The sequence below is a fragment of the Hippopotamus amphibius genome, chromosome 4 (genome assembly GCF_030028045.1).
Source record: "Hippopotamus amphibius kiboko isolate mHipAmp2 chromosome 4, mHipAmp2.hap2, whole genome shotgun sequence".
In the NCBI taxonomy this organism is placed as follows: Eukaryota; Metazoa; Chordata; class Mammalia; order Artiodactyla; family Hippopotamidae; genus Hippopotamus; species Hippopotamus amphibius.
The window spans coordinates 43,445,094-43,466,955 of record NC_080189.1 but is presented as its reverse complement, the minus strand read 5'-3'; the positions used below and the strand labels follow the sequence as shown (position 1 = coordinate 43,466,955).

The following is a 21,862-nucleotide window of genomic DNA, read 5'->3' as shown; positions in this document are numbered from 1 at the left end:
ATGCAGCCAATAAATTTATTTAAAATAAATAAAAATAAAAAGAATGTATATATGTGTATAATTGAGTCACTTTGCTGTACAGCAGAAATTAGCACAATATTGTAAGTCAATTATACTTCGATAAAAAAAATTTTTTCCTGTGGAAACAGCCAAGCACATCTTGCATTCAACTTAAATTAGTTTAAAATCATCTTACCTGTGTAAAAAGTATAAACTGAGCAAATTGCCAGGGAAGCATAAAAGCAACATTGGAAAGGCAGAGTGCAATAAAATGCCTTTTACTACCGTTTGAGGTCCTTAAAGGAAAGAATTGACATCAATAAGTTATACTATAGAAGTAGCCTATCATTAAACTGAATGACTAGTTGCAAAATATTAAAATATAATGATCCCCTTACTTTTGATGTAAGATAACAAAATATAGTGAACTTTTAAAAGCTCATTAAAAAGAACTTAAAATATTTGGATTATTAAAATGCTTATAATAAAACAATCAAAATTAGAGCTTTAAATAAAATATTGTTTCTAGTTTATCAGTAAGTATTTTAAACATACAGCACAGGGAATTACAGCTATTATTTTGTAATAACTTTATTAATAGAGTATAACCTGTAAAAATAATGAATCACTATTCTGTACACCTGAAACTAATAAAATAATGTAAATCAACTATATTCAACTAAAAATTTATTTTCCTTTAACTTTGCATGACATTAGAAATTTAATACTCCAGCAAGCAGGTCAGAAAACAGAATCTGAACTGACCTTGCATACTTTGAGATATTTACACTATATGAGCAGCAACAGCTTTCATATACCACCACTTTTATATTTCAAAAAGCAATGAACAAAAGTATAAGTGCTGGTGAAATAATAAGCTAACAATTCTGAGAAAAATTTAAAGAAAGATATTTTAAACAATGACTTTAAAGGAATAATTCTGGAATACAGTTAAACTAATGCATATTGAAATTTAAATCATCCATTCTGCAATTATAAGATATATCAGTAACCAACACCTTTTACCATATAAAACTTCAGTACCTTTTTAGGATATGAAAAAAAGAAATGCTAAAATTTTGTGTAAATTATAAAACATTACAGTTCTTTTTATAAAAGCTTGTACTGGATTGTGATAAATTCTTGTACTATGGTACATAAATTTTCAAAAGCAAAATTTTTAATGATCATGTTGTTTAATAATATTGTCACAAAATATATTCATTAAGTACTCAGTTATATTTATAAAATAAAAATTACTTTTGGCTAAGCTATGGAGTACAGCACATGTACTCAAGGATACAATTCTAAATGTTCTAACTAACATATTTAATTCCATGAAATCTCTGATTGTCACACTAATATCACTTCAAAAAATAAAAAAATGGAAAATAAACCATCTTTCTAGGAATTTAACTGGGAATGGGTGGGGATAAATGGGTAGCTTCCTCTACCATAATCTTTGAGAGAAGGTAAGGTATAGAGCAACGATATAGAAATCTGGATAAGGATCAGATTCCCAAATCCAAATTCAATCCAAAAATAAACCTTCATGTAGATAACAAACCACAAGGTAGTTTGCATCTTTCTAAAGGTAGGCAGCCACCCCAGTATGCCCTTATTTACCTTCTTTAAGCGAACATATAAGGGCCTTGAATGTCTACATGACAGTGTGCTAAGTGCTCCATGGTTAAAGACAAATGTGGCATGGTCTCTGTTTCCAGTGGCATTTTAATATATTAGGAGTATATTTAGACATTTGTGTATGTGTGCTTTATAAATAAATTTATAGTTTTAAGAAAGAAAGAAGACAAGTACACAAATGATTTTAACATAGGCAAAATATGATGGGTACTAGTAAGTGAAGTATGAGTTTCTCTGGGATTTTGGAGGAGATAGCATCACTATTTCATTCAGTGAGAGATCTCATGAACATTCTATGAAACCTATCTCTATGACAGTTTATAGTATTCTACTAGCTATGTTTTTGTTGTTGTTCCTCAGACTTTTAAAATTTCTGAAATGCTTATAAAATTAATCCCAACCAAAAAATGTGTCTAGGAAAAACAGTTGAGATGGAACTTTGGTTGAGCTTCTAGAAACATCTGTAGTTCAGAAATATTCATAAACATATGAATATAGATACTCCTTATCTAACTAACCTAACACTCCCAAATTGACTTGTGCATAGAACACTTTTTTCATGCTTTATCAAAACCACAGGTTGGACAATGAGTCAGAGTACATAAGCATTGAGGGAAAAAAGTAATACTTTCTCAAAAACCTTTGAATATGTACCAAATATATATGAACACATACATAATGGTTTATTAAAACATAACATAGTTATCTAAAACTTGTAGCCTAGACTCAAGTAGAAAGCAATTTTTTTACATAGCAATTTTAGATTTTTTCTTAACTGGACAATTTATTTTTGAAGTAATTTTTAAAAACAGAGCCTAAATTTACTGATTATAACAGGATGAAGTAATTTTGAGAAACCTATAATTTATCTAGATTTGTTTTATAAATAAAAATTACCTGAGAATCACAGTTAAGATGTACATCTGGAGTACAAGAAATGGATATGAAAAACTTTCCCGGAGAGGTGGTGTCCACATCACCCGAGTAGCCTGAAATCAGTAAAATGCTTACTTCGTTCTATGTTCCACCGCGATAAACATAATTAATTTAAAAATCATGGATGGGCTGGTTTTAGTAATTTTAATACTAGGCTCATTTACTTCTGGATACCTGGTATTGCTCCCCAGGTTTTGGAGTTCTCTTAACAGCACATAGCCATCAGGCAGAGAGCCATTAACTAGCAAGTCCAGAAACAAGTGAAAGACAGATGAGGCCAAACATAAGGACACCCAAAGGACAAACAAGATGATAAGGTTAGGAGAAGTGAGGATTCTGGGAACAACAAACCAGATCCACATTCCAGCTGTGTGGTGATGAGTCTGGCATCCCAGGGCTCTCAGAAAAATATCTAAACAAATGTTACCTAGGGCATTCACAAACACTAAGTGTTTATACACGACAAGTTTAATTAGTACAGACACACATTACAAGTAATTAAGATTGTCTCTGAATTTGTGAAATATACCATTGAAAGAGTTAACTATAAATTTCTAAAAACAACTACAAGTATTTGGAAATCACTGATATGATGTATATAATGAAAGTATTAAATTTTCATACAGACTTTAATCATTTTAAGACATATGGGTGTAAATATTATAAAATTTTATATCAAGAACTCTGAAACTGTAGAAAGAATCTAAACTCTTATAACCTTGCAAGAGTCTTAAAATTTATCACTCCTCTTCCAGAAAACCAAAATTGTAAAGCCTGGAAGGTGAATTACTGTATGTATAAGAAGGTCAACCCATAAAGTCAGTCGTTTGGCATACTCAAAGAAAAGGTCTTGTGTTTGTGCTAATACACTGGTGACTGACAATATTTGTTTGCTTTAAGTTAATATATTTAAGATATTTACGTGTAATTTTTATGATTCCCTTGTCTAATCGATTTTTTTAAATTAACCAAGTATCTATCTTTCCCAATAGTAATGGATAGAGACTTCTAGCCTACATAATCTGTGCCATAACATATTACATATTTTGCTTCCAAAAACTAGCAGTCAGATTCTTCCACTTTTCTCTGCCATATCCTCAGCATCTAACACAGAGTTTGGCACACATTTTGTACTTGATATTTTATTGAACGAATCTATCATATTCCAAATAAGTTTCCATAAGCTCTTTTTAGGTGGACCATGTCTTGCTGGGCTGAGTTAGTAAGTTAATTTCTACTTTGAATTCAGCATTTTGTGTAACTGAAAAAGCAGCAGGATGTAATGGAAAGAAGTGAGGTTTTAGAGCCAGAGAGATGTAGAAGAGGAAACTCAGCTTCATCATGGAGTGAATGTGGAATCTTGAGTATGTACGTTAACCTCTACAAATTTCAATTTGATATCTTCTACCGTGAGGATAACAAACACCTCCCTAAAAAGTTTGGTGGGAGTGAGATAATGTATATAAAGTGCATGAACTCAACAAGCATAGTATCTCTTTTTTCTACAAAGTATATGTAACATATATACATGCTAAAAACCAAGCAAGATATCTCACATAATAAATCCTAATTATTATGTAAAAATGTGGATCAACATGATTACAACATCAACTTACAACACAAGGTTCTTTAAAATACTGTGAAGTCCTAAATAATATACAATTAAATACTGCTTTGATGAATAAATTTCTTTGTTCCTATACCATCGCTTCTATTTCTAAAAATTATTTTCTAGAAACAAACCTCTCCATGGTTGAAAAAGTAGCATAACACTGCAATTAGGCCTCCAAGTTGAGTCCCACTGTAAAAAAAAATGTAAACAATCAAAATTCATGTAAAATACAGTTTTTCACAAAATTATCTTAGATATTAAAATGTCACAGTACTAAACCATATAAAATAACAGTAAAAATTTCAAAAGTACTCATGTAATTGATGTTTTACTCTTGAATATACAAGCATACAAAGTGTACATACAGAATAATCTGAATCTTATAATTTATATTTAAAGTATTTTCTATGTAAAATATTAATATGAACATAAAATAATTTTTAACAAATGGGCCAACACTTCAGAGTCTATACTGCATTCTTTGAATATTCTGAGTGGAGGCAAATTTTTGTCATTCCAAATTGAATTTCAGTGACTGAGAGATGAAGACAAGAGTCTAACAGTTTCATTTAATGGTAACTGAACCATCTAAACTACCGCAAATATTCTTTTGTTGAATTCCAAGAAACAACAACATAGAATACAAAACTGATCAAGGATGGTTGATAATTATCAAAGATTAAAAACCATTTCCTAAAGTTGCCTTTTCTTTAAAGTATTGTTCATCATTATAAACACAGCTTCACACTTGGAAGACAATAAAACTGGTTGAATGATTGAAAGAAGGAAGGGATGAGTTCAACAAAACAAGCAGAAGAAAGTTAATGGGAAGTAATTTACCTTTAACAGAGTTTCACTAAGGGAAACTCAAAGGATGCACAGCAGAAAAGAAGAAATGGAAAAGAGGAAGGTGTGAGAAGCAAGAACAAATGCTGCATGTGGAAACTAGGAACATGTGAATAAATCTAAGAAAGATATAACCAAGTAAAAAATAACAGTGATGACTGCTATGGAGGAGTACTAGAAGTACTAAATTATGGTAATAATTACAAGATGCTAGGGGCTGTTTTGAAGTAAAGTGTTCAGAAATTCCTTGTATTGATCAAAAAGAAGAGGAAATATATCAATTAATTTTAGACTTGATCAAGTTAGATATGCATGTTAACATTTTATCATTAACCACCAAAAGAATAGAAACAGAATACCTACCTTCCAAGTCAGTGCCAGTGGGGGAGGGTGGCCAGGTAAGAAATAGAAAATTTCCCCCAAATCCCTATTTCTTTTGTTTCTCATGTGCTGTAGTTTCTGATCTCCTCACAGTTGTGGTGACATTTTTATAGCCAACATATGTTATATCTACATATCCTTCTTAAAGACTGGAGCCTAATAATGTATTTGATATTCCAGAACTGGGTAACCAATTTACAGAAGACTATCACCTCATGGGTAGCTCTCCCAATGAAAAATACTCATTTTTAAAATGTCTTAGTCTCATGTAGCATTTTCCATATTTGAAAAAAAGCATAATACAAACTATTTTTTAAAATAGAACATTTGAAAGCCTGTTGATATAATCTAAAAATAATCCTTTCCCTCAAAATACTGATGAGCTTATATATTTTTCCTACATGGCACACATAGAAAAGTGCATAAACATTTCTAGATAGTTTATAGAACGCTTACAAGGTGGATATTCTTGTAACCACCATATGTCATTGAAACAGAAAACTGATCATCCGCCACCCCTTGAGACAGCCACTATCCTGAGTTTTGTGATTATAAATATAACTGCTGCTATATACATATCATACTATAATTTACTTTAATCTGTGTTTAAACTTTATACAAATATAAGTATGCAGTATTTTTTAATTTTGTGTCTGCCTTGTTTCATTCAACATTACTTGTATTTGTAAGATTCTTCCATGTTGATGTTTGTAGTTATAGTTCATTATCATTGTTGTATAGTATTTCACTGTATTAATAAACCTACAATGTTTACACTTCTCTGTTGAAGGACATTTAAGTTGATCTAGTTTGGAGCTACTACAAACAATGCTGCTATGTTCTTGTATATATTTTCTGGTGTACATAAAAGAGTTTCTCAGGCATATTTACTTGAAATTGGAATTGCTGAGTTATAAGGTATCTACATGTACAAATTACTAGATAACGCACACTATTTTTCCAAAATAGCTGTACTAATTTATACGTCCACCTACGAGGAATAAAAGTTCCCTTTCTCAATCTAGTAGATATGAAATAGTATCTCATGGTTTCAATCAGTATTTTCCTGATAATTAATGATGGTGGTCAACTTTACATATGTTTTTTTGGCAATCTGGAGTTCTTCTATATTCATAAATATTTTGCCCAGTTTTCAATTGGGTGGTCTATTTTCTTAGTCTTTGTCTACCCCCTAGAATATAAATTCCATGATGATAGGGATTGTTTGTTTTGTATTCCTGGTCCCTAGAACAGTGCTCCCAGTCATAGCAGGCATTCAATAAATATTTTTCAAATTAATGAATGTAAGTCTGGATATCACATTGCATATATACTTTCCCAGCTTGTGGATTATCTTTTCATTCTATAATACCTTGAGGAACTTAAATTCTTTTCATCAAATTTATCAGTTTTTTTCTTCACAGCTGGACTTTTGTATCTTGTTAAAGAAATCCTTTCTTATCCCAAGTTAGTGATGCTCTTCTCCATATAACATCTTAAACATTTTATAATTTTGTCTATCATATTTGAGTTTTTAATCCAACTAGGATTTATTTTTCATAAGTTCTGACTCTGCTTTGTTCCATATGATCTCTGCATTATTTCAGCACCACTTATTAGAAGCCTATCCTTACCCACTGATCTGTAATATCCACTTTGTCATATATCAAGTGTATATAAATGTACATTTCTGCTTTTGGGCTCTACTTTATTCCAGTGATCTGCTTATCTACCTCTATGCCAATATCACATTGTCTTATTTACATTAGCTTTATAATACAAAAATAATGATAATATAGAAATAATTAATGAAGCAAGTCCTCACATTGTCTTCAGGATTGTCTCAGCTATTTTAGGCCTTTTGCATTTCTGAATAATTTTAAAATCAGCTTATCAAGGTCAACAAATTTTATCAAGGTCACAATTTTTCACTGATTCTATGCTAGGATTTTTATTCTGAAAACTTTCAAAAACAAGGGGGTGTATATATATTATTCTCTATAGAAACATAAACCCTATGAACACAATAAATTATTGCTGAAAGATTAAATCTAGACTTTTAACTTTTAATGTTGTGCAGTTCAAGAATAACATTGTAAAGAAAGTTGATGATTCAAATAAAAATGTATTCTGCTGTCAGAAGCACAGAAAATCTGACAAAAGTGGCTTAAGTAATATGGATGCTTATTATATCATTCAACAAGACTGGTTGAGCAGCAGAAGGATGTTAAGGCAGACATTTGTGCTATGTTTATGGCCTTTCCCTCATGATCACAAAATGACTGAAATAGCTCCAAGTATCACACCCAGGTGAAAGCAGGAAGATGCAGAAAAGAGACACCTGAATCTAACCTTTTGTTAGAAAGGCAAATGCTTTGTTGGGTATAAGCAAGTCTGATTTCACCTCATTTTTCACCAGGAAAGCTAGCTCATATGGCTCTCCCAATATGCAATGGAGAGTAGGAAGCAGAATACGTGACTGTCATAGCTAACTTCAATCTATCACCCGAAATTGGACACCCTGCTACCCCAAACAAAATTGTGGTGCTGTTATGAAGAAAGACAGGCTATCAAATTAAGTCTGCTACAAGTGATATGCATTTTCTTTTACTGCTTTCTTAACTTCATGTGTATAGAGATTAAAATTAGAAATATTAATACTTTGCTACTAATGCCAACCAAAGATCCCCTCTGATGTTATAATAATTTTACACATGATCTAGAGGTATTTTCATTAAAATCTTTGTTAAGGAATCTTAATTAGCTTAAAAAATATCCCCATAAGGATAAAAGGGAGGCCTTTAAGATATTATTTTAGTGACAGCTCTAGTTTTTAGCTGCATGATATTTGGCTACGCTTCTGAAAAAATAAAATCTAAAAGTTTCCTACTATTAGTCAATTTATCTTGTTACTTATCCTTTTAATTTAATCAACAAATGTCAGAAAGTCCTTATTATTCCACTGAAAGATCTTTTAATACAGTAGTCTTACCTCAAGTATGCACCATATATGAAGAACAATCCCATCATTATTCCGTTTAAAATAAAAATCACACCAACATAAAAGCAAGCGGGGTCTCCAATTCCTTTAAAAAGACACAGGTTATCCAGTATTTAATGAATAAATGACTATACAGCAATTGGGCATAATTATCTCAGTGCTTTGTAATCAAGAGTTCATGAATTTGCTGAAAGCTTTTCTGCTCAGATTGCTGCTCTATTTAACAGTTACATTAGTACTTTCCCCATACATGAGGCATTAATAGTTAACACTTATATTTTTCCCTATTGAAGTATTATTATACTGTAATGATTAGTTGGTGCTTCATTTTATTTAGGTGACGCTGCTACTGTCCCGTATCTAGACCTGGCTGTAGAGACACTTGACAAATTACAAGAGAAAGCCCACTGCATTAATTTTATCTTTTGCTAGGCTCTTGGACGAGTAAAATATGGCCCCTGACCTCAAGGTGAAGCTTCAGTCTGTGTAGGATAAATTGATCCATTATATTATGCACGGCCAGAACCATGATACTTAATATATCCTGCGTACTAGACAATACATATATATATTAACACACACACAATCTAGGTGCTTTACAATCATCACCTCACATAACAATCAGAACAAACCTCTGAAATTACTTGGTACGAAAAAACGTTTTTTAATGGTTGAGAAAACAACATAGGAAACATAAGTAACTTGTCAAAAGTTACTTAGCTGTAACTGGTGGAGTCAGGATCTGAAGGCTGGCCTTTCTGATTTCTTCTACTTCTCTGATCATTCATTTTCAGGCTGTCCTAATAACTTCTCTTCCTTTACACACCTCCCCTTCAAAGCTGGACCACCTTAGGCTCTGCCATACACCCTCTTCCATTCTCAGTCTGTATATTCTCTTTAAGGACATTCTTCCACTTCCATCGTTTCAATTATCATCTATATACAGGTGACTCCAAGTCTACATTCAGATGAGAACTTTCTTCTTATTCCTGTATGTATGTATGCAGGTAGCCACTGGACATCTTCACTTTGGGGTCTCTCAGGTACCCCAAATTAATGTAGCAATTCAAACCTGCCAGTTTTAAAATGTTTCTTAACATTTTGAATGGAGGGACTCAATTACTTAAGCCAGAAACCCAACAGTGTTACATAAATTCATTCTCCTTCCCCTTCCCCATCAAACAATTACCATATCTTCTCATTTCTGCTTCCAGCTGTCTCTCAAACCCATTCATTTTCCAGTTACCTTTCCTGCAATCATTTGCTGAAAGCAAAACAGTTTCCCACCTGGCCTCACTAAATTCACTTTCGTCCTTTACTAATAGCCTTTCCATGTTAACTGCCAAAATGAGGTTCTGAAAATAAAAATCTGTCAAAATTCTTCAATGAATACACATAAAATCCTTAACTAGTAAATGGTCCTTCATTATCGCACCCCTGCTTACATGCTAAGCATCATTTCATACCATGCTTTCCTTCTCTATCTCTCTGCTCTAGGAAGTCTAGCTTTCTTGCAGTTCTCTCTTGCCTGAGGACTTTGGAGTATGCTGGTTCCTATTCTTGAAACACTTCTCCTAACCTCAGCAATTTTATTTTCTTATTTGTAATATCCACCACAGTTGTAACTAACATCCCTCTTATGTTGTAATCTCTGTGAGGGCAAGGCCTCATGTTTACCCGGTTTATCTTGGGGTCCCAAGTGCCAACACTAACCTATCACTTAGTGGCAACTTAATAAATATCATATATGTACCATAAATAATAATAATAAATAAATAATAAATACCATGTATGTATAAGGTGATTTTTTTCCATCCCTCAGGAAAGGTTATACCTTCTAAGCTTGTTGAGCCTCTCATTTTATGAGGTAGTCTCTCAATTCCTTTACTTTGTACAAAAAAAAAAGTCTAATTGCCCTCAAATATCCTCTACCAATGCTGTTTTATATGTTATAAAGACCATCTGAGGAAATGGGTAAAAATATAAGGGAAATATGGAAACACAGATTTGATATATTCTAACAACTGAATGTTACTGTATGCAAGTCGACAAAAATATATTTATAAAACAATGTTCTAGAGAATGTGAAGAAATAAAGAAAAAAAAACTATGTAAGTGTTACACAAGTAGATACATGTGATTTCAAATAAGAGTTTCAAGGAACAGCATCACACTTAGATTGTAACAGTGCTAAGTTGCAAGCATCTTAAATAGAAGTGACAATTACAGATCCTGGAAAATAATTAGATGATTTAAAAGTGGTTCTTTGACAAAGATACTGATGTAGAAGATGTATATGAAGAGTTCAATTAGAACTATTCATGGACTGTGAGAGCACAAAAAAGCAGAATCTCTAAAGTAATCTTATTACATATCTAATTTTAAAATCTTTATGCATAACTAAACTTTTACATTAACTATTTATGTTAACTATTACAGGTAGAACTGTGACTATTTACTCTGCATCTCCCAAATTTATATATTCAAGTCACCCCAAAGCCTTTTTTGTATCTTCTGAAATGGAGGAATTACTTATTATCAGTATGGCCTTACACTGGAGTATATTAATACTCAAATTAAATTCCATATTAATAGTCATATTAGTAAGTACATTACCTTCTCAGAAAGTTACTTTAAAGGGAAAGAAATCAATTATAGTAGTTTATAATAATTCTTAAAGTGAGTCATAACATTATAAAATGTTTATATAAACATTAATGACAATACAGCAGCATTTTAGGAAGAAACATGCCTTCACAGCTTTGAACTTCATTTAGAGGTTCTACCCTGGTCACATTCCAGCAGGTCTTAGTTTCCAGCCCAAATAAATTCATTATTCCCACAAATGTGCGATACCAGAATGCTATAACCACCTATAAAAGATAAAATCAGAAAGATAATAAAGAAAAATTCAATACCTTCATAATTATAATTTTCCCAAAATGCCATTTTATGATGGTTGCCTTTAACATTATAACTTTTGATGAAAGTATTTAAATCATTTCATGTGGGAAACAGTCATTTTAAATTTTATGCACATATACATAGTTTAAAGATGTGTATTACTGAGTAATGCATATCTATAAAATTTATGTGTGATCCACATCTCTAATATATTCTTGTAATCAACTCTAACATAATTAATAGTAGTTGTAAAATCAAGCATGAAGTACATAATTAAAATATGATGGTAATTAATAGCAAAATACAAAGATTTACAGAAGTATTTCATAACACTTCCCTGAGGTCCCTGAACTTATTATCTTCATAGTCTATAAACTCACAGTCTATACGTATAACCAACTGCATGTGGAATAATAGCTCCTGTGCCCATTAAAACTCTGACCAAGCAGATTTAATTAACCAGTACTTCTCAATCTGAAATCTACTTTAAAAAGTTTAAAGACAAGGGAAAAAAGCAACCAAAAAACTACAAAGTGACCATGCCTGGGGGATTTTAAAAAAATAATTTTATAGATTTGGGAAAAATAATGCAAGATCATTGGGGAAAAAAATTAAAAAAAATAGACTTCAAAGTAAAAATAACCTAGAACTAACTACTTTTACTATTTTGGTGATCATACTTCCAGTCTCTCCCTAGGTATTAAAAAACATGTAGCTAGAATTATTCATTATGTAATATTATATAAGATGCTAATGTAATATATATCACTAAACAATACCATAAACATCTTTTCATATATAATATAGATTTACTATTTTATCACTTAATTTTTTTAATTAATTAATTTATTTTATTGGCTGTGTTGGGTCTTTTTTGCTGTACGTGGGCTTTCTTTAGGTGAGGTGAGTGGGGGCTACTCTTTGTTGTGGTGCACGGGCTCCTCATTGCCATGGCTTCTCTTGTTGCAGAGCATGGGCTCTAGGCGCGTGGGCTTCAGTAGTTGCAGCACATGGGCTCAATAGTTGTGGCTCACGGGCTCTAAAGCACAGGCTCAATAGTTGTGGCGCACAGGCTTAGTTACTCAGCGGCATGTGGGATCTTCCTGGAGCAGGGATCGAACCCGTGTCCCCTGCATTGGCAGGTGGATTCTTAACCACTGTGCCACCTAAGAAGCCCCTTTATCACTTAATTTTATAAAATTGACATTCTGCTAAAATTTATAACTTCTATTCTTGTGTGTTTTTCATACATGTACAAAAAATTGCCACATTAAATGTATGTGCAAAATCTAGAATTATACTTTCTGAGATGTCATTTAATATACTAGAAAACCATGACTTGGAAGTCAAAATTGAACAAAAAATTCTGACTCTGCAAGTTTTGGCTTCTATGGTGTGAAGTAATCCTTAAACCTCTGAACCTCAGCCACCTCATCTGTAAACTGAGGTTAACATTGGGCTGGCCAAAAAGTTCATTCGGGTTTTCTGTAACATCTACAGAAAACTTTTTCCTTTAAGAAATCCGAACAAACATTCTGGCCAACCCAATATTAATAATAACCATCTTACAAGAGTGATGGGAGATTAGAGGTTATATATATAAGTGCTGGTGTACAGTAAGCATTAAATGCTTTTGCCTTTTCAAAATATATTGCTTCAAACTTATATTTTTAGATGAGAAATTAATCTCATCTTTAGACGAGAAATTAATTTCCTGGTGAACACAAAGTATGGACATTTACTTCAACAATGAAGTACTGTATAAGGTTGCAAGCAAATGTAAACCTTCTCCATGTTGTATCTATGCAATACAAAGATAAGACTGGACAAGTCCTTGTTGCCTGTTATTTACACGCTTTCAAGTTTTAAAAACAAACTACATTACCATGATTACATTTTTATAACATCAAAGAAGCTGAAAACTGTACAAATTATTCAATAAATATTTTTAGTAAGTAAAAAGGAAAAATTAGCTAATGTTTTAGAGAGCATACTGTTGGAAATTAGTGAAATAAGAAACAGAGATTTACTACCATGAAGTTCCAAAAATAATCAAAAACTAAAAATAATAATTCTCAAATACTGGAAAAAAAAATGGGCCTAGACTAATAAGCTAAATCCTTATCTTATATACACAGGGTAAGTCAACATTAACTAAACCTGAAGGTTCAACAAATAGGCTTTTTTTTTTCTTTTTGATTTTTTCCATTTACACTAGAATTATACAGATAATTAGAGGAAATAAAGTCAGTGCGCCTTTGAAAAGTAAGCTGGGATATAGAAAAAGTTGCTATAGAAAACTGCTTCTTTCATCTTAGAACTTAGGTCGGTCTATACTATACAATTGTTACTACTGCAATTACATGAAGAGTACTTATGGAAATAAAAAGAAAGAAAGAAATTTGGGAAATCCATAAGTACTTTGAAATTAAATAACAATATTTAACTATCCAATGGGTCAAAGGAGAAATCACATGGGAAATTAGAAAATCACTTAAACTAAATGAAAATGAAAAAAGTCAATATTTAAATAATGTAAATTTCTGCTTTGGGAAATGGAGTAGATGTACTTTTTCCTATTCCTATAAGTACAACTAGAATTCCTGCAAATTATATAAATCAAACACAAGAAGACCCTGAAAGGTAGAGAAAAGAAGGCAAACTAGCTAGGAATCTCAGGACCCAAGGAATCACATGGTGATAGGCTTCCTGGACTTTCCTTTTACCTCATTTTCTCAGAATCTGGCAACCAGAAACACCAATGGGGACAGACGCAACATTTAACAAAGGCCTGCTCTCTCTTTCCTGCCAAAGGACCAGGAAAGAGGCAGCCTAGGAATACAGAAAACTTTTAGACAATAATATCTTTGCTCCAACCAAACACCACAAGAAAAATAAATATGGTCCCACTCCCACCAACAGACGTCAAACGGGGTACCTAGATTTTGACCTTCTCTAAGCTTTAACGAGTCACCTCAACCCACCCAGTAGGATGGTATAAGAGAAGACAAAGTAGGGAGTCTTCTACCCCCATGACGCCAGTAGAGACCATATGGGGAGTCATCCCTTGCCTTTCCCAGTGGGGTAATGTTGGAGGTGTACTCTTTAAACACAATGAATTTAAGCTATAAATTAATAACAAAAAGATAAAAATCTCCAAACACTTGGAAACTAAAAGAAAGCCACTTTAAAAAAAAATCCATGGACCAAGTAAGCAGTCTCAAGGGAAATAAAATATATTGAATTGAATAAAAATGAAATACAAGGTTTCCAAGTCCAGCATGTAAGAAGCTTATACTTTGCCACTCCATCCTATTAAGTAAAAAATTGAACAAGCTGAAAAATCAACAACTCTTCTTAGATCTGTAAGAGAAGTGAGGTCGCAAGGCAAACTGCTGCTTCTCAGATTGTAGAGATTGACAGGCAAATACAGAGAATCACAACTTACTGGAGCAAAAACCCATGAGCAGAAATCTCCATGGGAACCAGATGGAGAGAAGGAAAACCTAAATTGCAATTAATGAATTGCTAGAAGCACAGCGTAGACAACTCTGAAAATCAAAAACTCCAGGGAAACTCAGTAATAGGGACAGTAACCACATATTTATGAATTTTACCTCTAGGAGATCACCAGTTTCTTACAGTGGATATCAGAAAAAAATCTCCTCCTGTTTCTGAGAGGGAAAGTATAAAGGGAACCAGTTTGAAATACACCAGAGCACTCTGTTCTTCTTAACAAGGCCTGCCCTTAAGAGAAATTATTCTACCAGCGCCTAACCAGCTAGGGCTTTATTAGAACCTTAACTACAGGAAGGCAGAGTAATTCCCAACTCCAGCCCTCTCGAGCCCACCACATGAGAGAAGGGAAATACCCAACTCCAAACTACTGTAGTCATCCTGTTGCACCTAAGTGGGAAGAAAAAAACTGAGGAGCACTTGTCAAGTACACAGTCCAGAGGTATAGGATCACAAAAGACTGTGACCTAATTATAGGATTACACAATCCTTCCCTTACCACCACACTACTAAAGGCCTATTTATGGCAGTTCTTTGTACCCAGTACATCATGTCCAGCTGTTAAGAAGGGCATTACGAGGCATACTAAAAGCCAAAAACATAGTTTGAAGAAAAAGAGCAAGCATCAGAACCAGACTTAGATGTGGCAGGCATGTTGAAATTGTAAGATCAGGAATTCAGAACTATAATTAATACGCTAAATGCTCTAACAGACAAAATAAATAGCATGCAAGAACAGACGGGCAATGTAAGCAGAGAGAGAGAAATTCTCTATACTCTATAATAGAATACACTATAACAGAAATCAAGAATGCCTTTGATGTGCTTATTAGGCAGGACAGGGCTGAGGAAAGAATCTCTGAGGTTGAGTATGTTTCAATAGAAACCTCCAAAATGGAAAATCAAAAATATAAAAGACAAAAAAATAAAAGAGAACAGAATATCCAAGAAGAGTGGGACAAACACAAAAGGTATACATGTAATGGGAATACCAGAAGGAGAAAAGATAAAGAAACTGAAGAAATATTAGAAACAATGACTGGGAATTCCTCAAATTAATGTCAAACCACAGATCCAGAAAGCTCAGAGCACACCAAGCATGATAAATGTCAAAAAACTACACCTATTCATAAACTATACATATTGAATATGTATCTCATATTCAAACTATAGAAAATCAAAGATAAAGGAAAAATTCTGAAGGAGGTCAGAGGAAAAAAAATACTTTACTTGAGAAGGAGTAAAGGTAAGAATTATATCTGACTTCTCAGAAACCAATTAAAAAGAAAGTGAAATATTTAAAGATTTGAGAGGACAAAAACCAACTTAGAATTCTGTATCATGTGAAATCATCCTTTAAAAGTGAAGGAGAAATACCTTATCAAGCGAACAAAAATTGACTTTGAAAGGTTGCTCTTTAGAGAGATAGGAAAGATATAGATCAGGAACTTGGATCCACGTAAAGGAAGAAAGAGCATCAAAGAAAGAACAAGTGAAGATAAAGTGAAAACTTTTCTTTTTATTACTCTTAATTGATCTAATGTATAACAGCTTTGTTCAAAATAATAATAGCCACAGTGTATTTATTTGCATATGGTTAGGCATGTATATATGCTTAGGTATAATTGACATAAATTACAGCAATGATTCAGGGTTGGGAGGGAGGAATTAGAATTATTTTTTTTATTATAAGGTACTCACACTACCCTGGAAGTAGTTTACTGTTATTTGAAAGTGATTTTGGATTCATTTTAAACGTATACTGCAAACTCTAAGGCAACCACCAAACAAAGCTTTTAAAAAAAGAATTATAACTAATATACTAAGAGAGAAGAGAAAATGAAATAATATAAAATGTTCAATAAGAACCACAAAAGGCATGAAAAGAGTGGAATCAAAATAGGAACAAAGAACAAAGGCAACAAATAGAAAATAGTAACAAATATAGTTGATAACAATCCAACTATGTCAATAGTCACTTTGAACATCAATAATCTAAATGCACCAATCAACAGACAGAGATTGTCAGAGTAAATCAGAAAACAAGACCCAACCATATGTTGTCTATAATAAACTAACTTTAAATAGAAAGACATGTATAGATTAAAAGTAAATATATAAAGTAAGATATCATATATTAAAACTAGTTAAAAGAAAATCAGAGTGGCTATACTAATTTCAGACAGACCACACTTCACAATAAGAAAAGTTATCAGGGATAAAAAGTGGTATTACATAATGACAAAGAGATCAGTTTTACAAGAAGACATGTCAATCCTTAACGTGCCTGCATCTAACAACAGAGCATCAATAAAATCAATAAGCCTCCAGCCAGCCTAATTAAGAAAAAAAGAGAGAGAGAACACAAATTACTAACATCAGAAATGAAAGAGGGGACATCACCGCAGATCTCATGGACAGTAAAAGGATAGTAAAGAAATAATGAACAAACCTATGCCCACAAAGTTGATAACCTATGAATCAATTCCTTGAAGTGACACAAGAAGAAACAGACAATCTGAATAGGACTATATCTATTAAATAAATTTTGACAGTTAGTAACCTTCCAAATCAGAAAGCACTAGGCCCAGATTGGGTCACCAGTGAATTGTACCAAACATTTAAAGAAGAGAGTATACCAATTCTCTAGAATCTCTTCCAGAAGATACAGCAGAGGAAATACTTATGAACTTATTCCTTGGCACCAGAATTACCTTACTACCAAACCAGAAAAAGATATCACAAGAAAACTACAGAACAATATTTTTCATGAACAAAGATGCAAAAATCCTCAAAAAATAATAGCAAATCAAATCCAACAATGTTTAAAAAGAATTATACATCATGACCAGTGGAACTTACTGCACATATACGAGGATGGTTCAACATTTGAAAATCAATTAATGTAATCAATCATATCAACAGGCCAAAGAAGAAAAATTACAAGATCGTATCAATAGATGCAGAAAAAGCAACTGACAAAACTTAATACTCATTCATGATTTTCAAAAAATCTCAGTAAACTATGAATAGAGGGGAACTTCCTCAACTAGATAAAGAATATCTACAAAAAAACCTACAGCTAAAATCATACTTACTGGCTAAAAACTTGAAGCCTTCCCACTAAGGAACAACACAAGAATGTCCCATTCTTCCCATTCCTTTTCAATATCATGCTAAAATTCTTAGCTAATACAATGAGATGAGGTAAGAAAACAAAAGGAATACAGATTGGAAGTAAGAGACAAAACACTTTGTTCACAGATGATATGACCATCAGAAATCCAAATAAATCAACAGAAAAACTCCTGGAACTAAGAAATTATTATATCAAGGCTATAGGATACAAGGCTAATATACAGAAGTCAATCACTTTCTTACATAACTGCAACGAACAACTGAAATTTGAAACTAAAACATAATACCATTTACATTAGCATCCTCAAAAATAAAATACTTAGACATAAATGTAACTAAATATATACATCTATAAGAGTAAGACTATGTAACTGATGAAGGACATCAAAGAAAAACCAAATAAATGAAGAAATATCCCATGTTGATGGACAGAAAGACTCTTAGAAACAAGATGCCAGTTGAATTTGATCTACAGGTTCAAACACCATACTAATCAAAATCCCAGCAAGTTATTTTGTGGATATTGACAAACTGATTCTAAAGTTTATATGGAGAGGCAAAAGACTCAATAGCCAATGCAATATTGAAGGAGAAGAATAAAGTCAGAGGACTAACACTATCCAACTTTAAGACTTATAATAAAGTTACAGTAATCAAAACAGTGTGGTACTGGCAAAGGGATAGACAAGTAAATCAATGGAACAGAAAAGAGAGCCCAGAAATAGACCCACATAAATGTACTCAACTGAACTTTAAAAAGGAAGCAAAGGCAATACAATAGTGCAAAGACACTCTTTTCAACAAATGATGCTTGAACAACTGAACATCCACGTGTAAAAAAATAAACCTAGACTCAGATCTTATATCCTTCAGAAAAAGTAACTCAAAATGGATCACAGATCTAAATATAAACCATAAAACTATAAAACTCCTCAAATATTACAGGGAAAAATCTAGATGACCTTGGGTCTGGCAATAACTTTTCAAATACAATACCTAGAGGCACAATTCATGAAAGAAACAATGAATAAGTTGGACTTCATTAAAATTAAAATTTCTGGTCTGCAAAAACAATGTCAAGAGAGTGAAAAGACAAATTACAGAATGGGATAAAATATTTGCAAATGACAAAAATGATAATGGACTTTTATCTGAAATATACAAAGAACTCTTAAAACTTAATAGTAAGAAAACAAACAACTAAACTAATGGAGGGAGGGATGAATAGGCAGAGCACAGAGTATTTTTAGGGAAGTATTTTTAAGGAAACTAGTATGTGTCATCCTATACTGCCACACATATGCCATTATACATTTGTTCAAACCCATAGAATATACACCACCAAGTGTGAACACGAATGAAAACTATGGATCTCGGGTGATAACATGTCAATGTAGGTTAATTAATTGTAACAAGTGTACCACTCTGGTGGGGGATGCCCACAGTATGGGAGATTGTGCATGTATGAGGGCACGGAGAATACAGGAAATCTCTGTACCTTCCACTCAATTTTGCTGAAATTAAAACTACTCTAAAAAATTAAAGTGTATTAAAAATGAAATGAAACATATCAAAATTGTGGGCCAGAGATAAGGCAGTGCTGAGAGGGAAATGCATGGCAGTAAAATTAATACATGAGAAAAGAGGAAAAAAATCAATAATCCAAGCTCCCACCTAGGAACCTAGAAACAGAAGAGCAAAATAAACCCAAAGCAAGCACCATAATAAGGAGGAAATAATAAAGAGAACAAATAAGTGAAACTGAAAGCAGAAAAACAATAGAGAAAGCCAATGAAAAGAAAGGGCTGATTCTTTGAAAAGGTCAATAAAATTTGACAAGCCTCTAGCAAGACTGACAAGGAAAAAGACAAAAGACACAAATTTCCTGTACCAGGAATGAAACGGGAAATCACTACAGAGTCTGCGAGTGTCAAAAGGATAATAAAGGATTACTATGAACAACTCTACACACTAAAATTTGGCAATTTAGATGAAATGGACCTTGATAAACTTAAATTATCACATTTCACACAATATAAAACAGATAATTTGAGCAGCTCTTTAACTATTAAGGAAATTGAATTCAAATGTAAAAATTCTCCATAAAGAAATCTCCATGCCTAGACATTTTCACTGGGGAATTCTACCAAATGTTTAAAAAAGAATTAACATCAACTCTATACAATCTCTTCTTCAAAAAAAGAGAAGAGAGAATACTTCCTCATTCATTACCTGAAGCTAGTCTTACTTTGATACTGAAACCAACAAAGTATCAAAAAACTAAACCAGACTAATATCCCTTATAAAGACAGATATAACAAGCTCTAACAAACTATTAGCAAATAGATTTCACCAATATACAAAAATAATTATATGCCATGACCAAATGGGTTTATTCCAGGGATGCAAGACTATTTCAATATTAAAAAATGATGTAATTAAAATATAATGTAATCCATCATATTAACAGAACAAAGAAGATAAATTCCATGATCATATCAATTGGTGCAGAAAAAGCATTTGAAAAAATTCAATACCCATTCTGATAAGAACTTACAGAAAAAACTAGGAATAAGAGAGGAACTTCCTCAATTTTATAAAGATCATGTGCAAAAAAACTTACAGCTAACTTTATATTTTATACATATGTGCAAAAGCAATTAAATGAAGGAAAGATGGACCTTTCAACGAATGGTGTGGAAACTATTGGACATTTACAGGTAAAAAACAAAACAACAACAACAACACCTTTACCCAAGTCTCGTCTCACATCACATACAGACATTAACTCAAAATGAAATGGATCACAGATTTAAATGTAGAGCATAGAATTCTAATTACTTTTAGAAAAAAACACAGAAAATATTTAGCATTTAGGGCTAGGCAAAGAATTCTTAGACACCAAAATCAAATCCGTAAAAAGAAAAATTGCTAAAATGGACTTCATTAAAATTTTAAAATTTTCACATGCAAATTATTCTACTTAAAAGGATGAAAAGACAAGCTATAGACTGAGAGAAAATATTTGCAAACCACATACCTGGCAAAGAAGTAGTACCTAGAATATGTGAAAAACATCCTAAGATTCAACATTTAAAAAAAAAAAACCCAATTAGAAAATTAGCAAAAGACATGAAGACATTTCACTTAAGAGGGTATATGGATAGCTAATAAACACAAAATTAGGGGTGTTCAACATCATTAGTCATTAGGGAAATGCACATTAAAACCACAATGATAAATCACTACCTTCTGATAAATCAGAATGGTTAAAATAAAAAGTAGTGACAACACCAAATGCTAGAAACCCTGTGGAGAAGGTAAATCACTTGTATATTCCTGGTCGAAATGTAAAGTTGCATAGCCACTCTGGAAAATAGTTTGGCAGTTTCTTATGGTTTGGTCCTTTTTTTATTGCTGGTTGTATTCCTAGTATGAATGTACCACAGTTTCTTTAACCATTCACACATCAAAGGAAATCTGTGTTGTTTGCAGTTTTGTGCTACAATGTATAAAGCTACTAAAGGGACTTCTCTGGTGGTGCAGTGATTAAGAATCCACCTGCCAATGCAAGGGACACGGGTTCGATCCCTGGTCCGGGAAGACCCCATATGCCGCAGAGCAACTAAGCTCATGTGCCACAACTACTGAGCCCACGTGCTGCAACTACTGAAGCCCACGCACCTAGAGCCCGTGCTCCACAAGAGAAGCCACCATAATGAGTTGCCTGCGCACTGCAACAAAGAGTAGCCCCTGCCTGCCACAACTAGAGAAAGCCCACACGGAGCAATGAAGACCCAACACAGTCAAAAATAAACAAATAAATAAATCTTAAAAAAAAAAGCTACTATAAATATGTATAAGTTTTTGTGTGAAAATAAGTT

The 21,862-nt window shown here is 32.7% G+C and overlaps 1 protein-coding gene across 1 annotated transcript in view; it reads right to left on the bottom strand.

Moving 5' to 3' along the window:
* Window positions 1-21,862, bottom strand: part of DPY19L2 (dpy-19 like 2) — a 94,298-nt gene that overhangs the window by 60,313 nt on the left and 12,123 nt on the right. The window contains exons 5-9 of the mRNA XM_057732367.1: window positions 11,173-11,293; window positions 8,412-8,505; window positions 4,324-4,381; window positions 2,542-2,633; window positions 197-296 (exon numbers count right to left, since the gene is read on the bottom strand). Of these exons, the coding sequence (XP_057588350.1) occupies window positions 197-296; window positions 2,542-2,633; window positions 4,324-4,381; window positions 8,412-8,505; window positions 11,173-11,293 (465 nt within the window). The remainder of the gene's footprint in view (window positions 1-196; window positions 297-2,541; window positions 2,634-4,323; window positions 4,382-8,411; window positions 8,506-11,172; window positions 11,294-21,862) is intronic.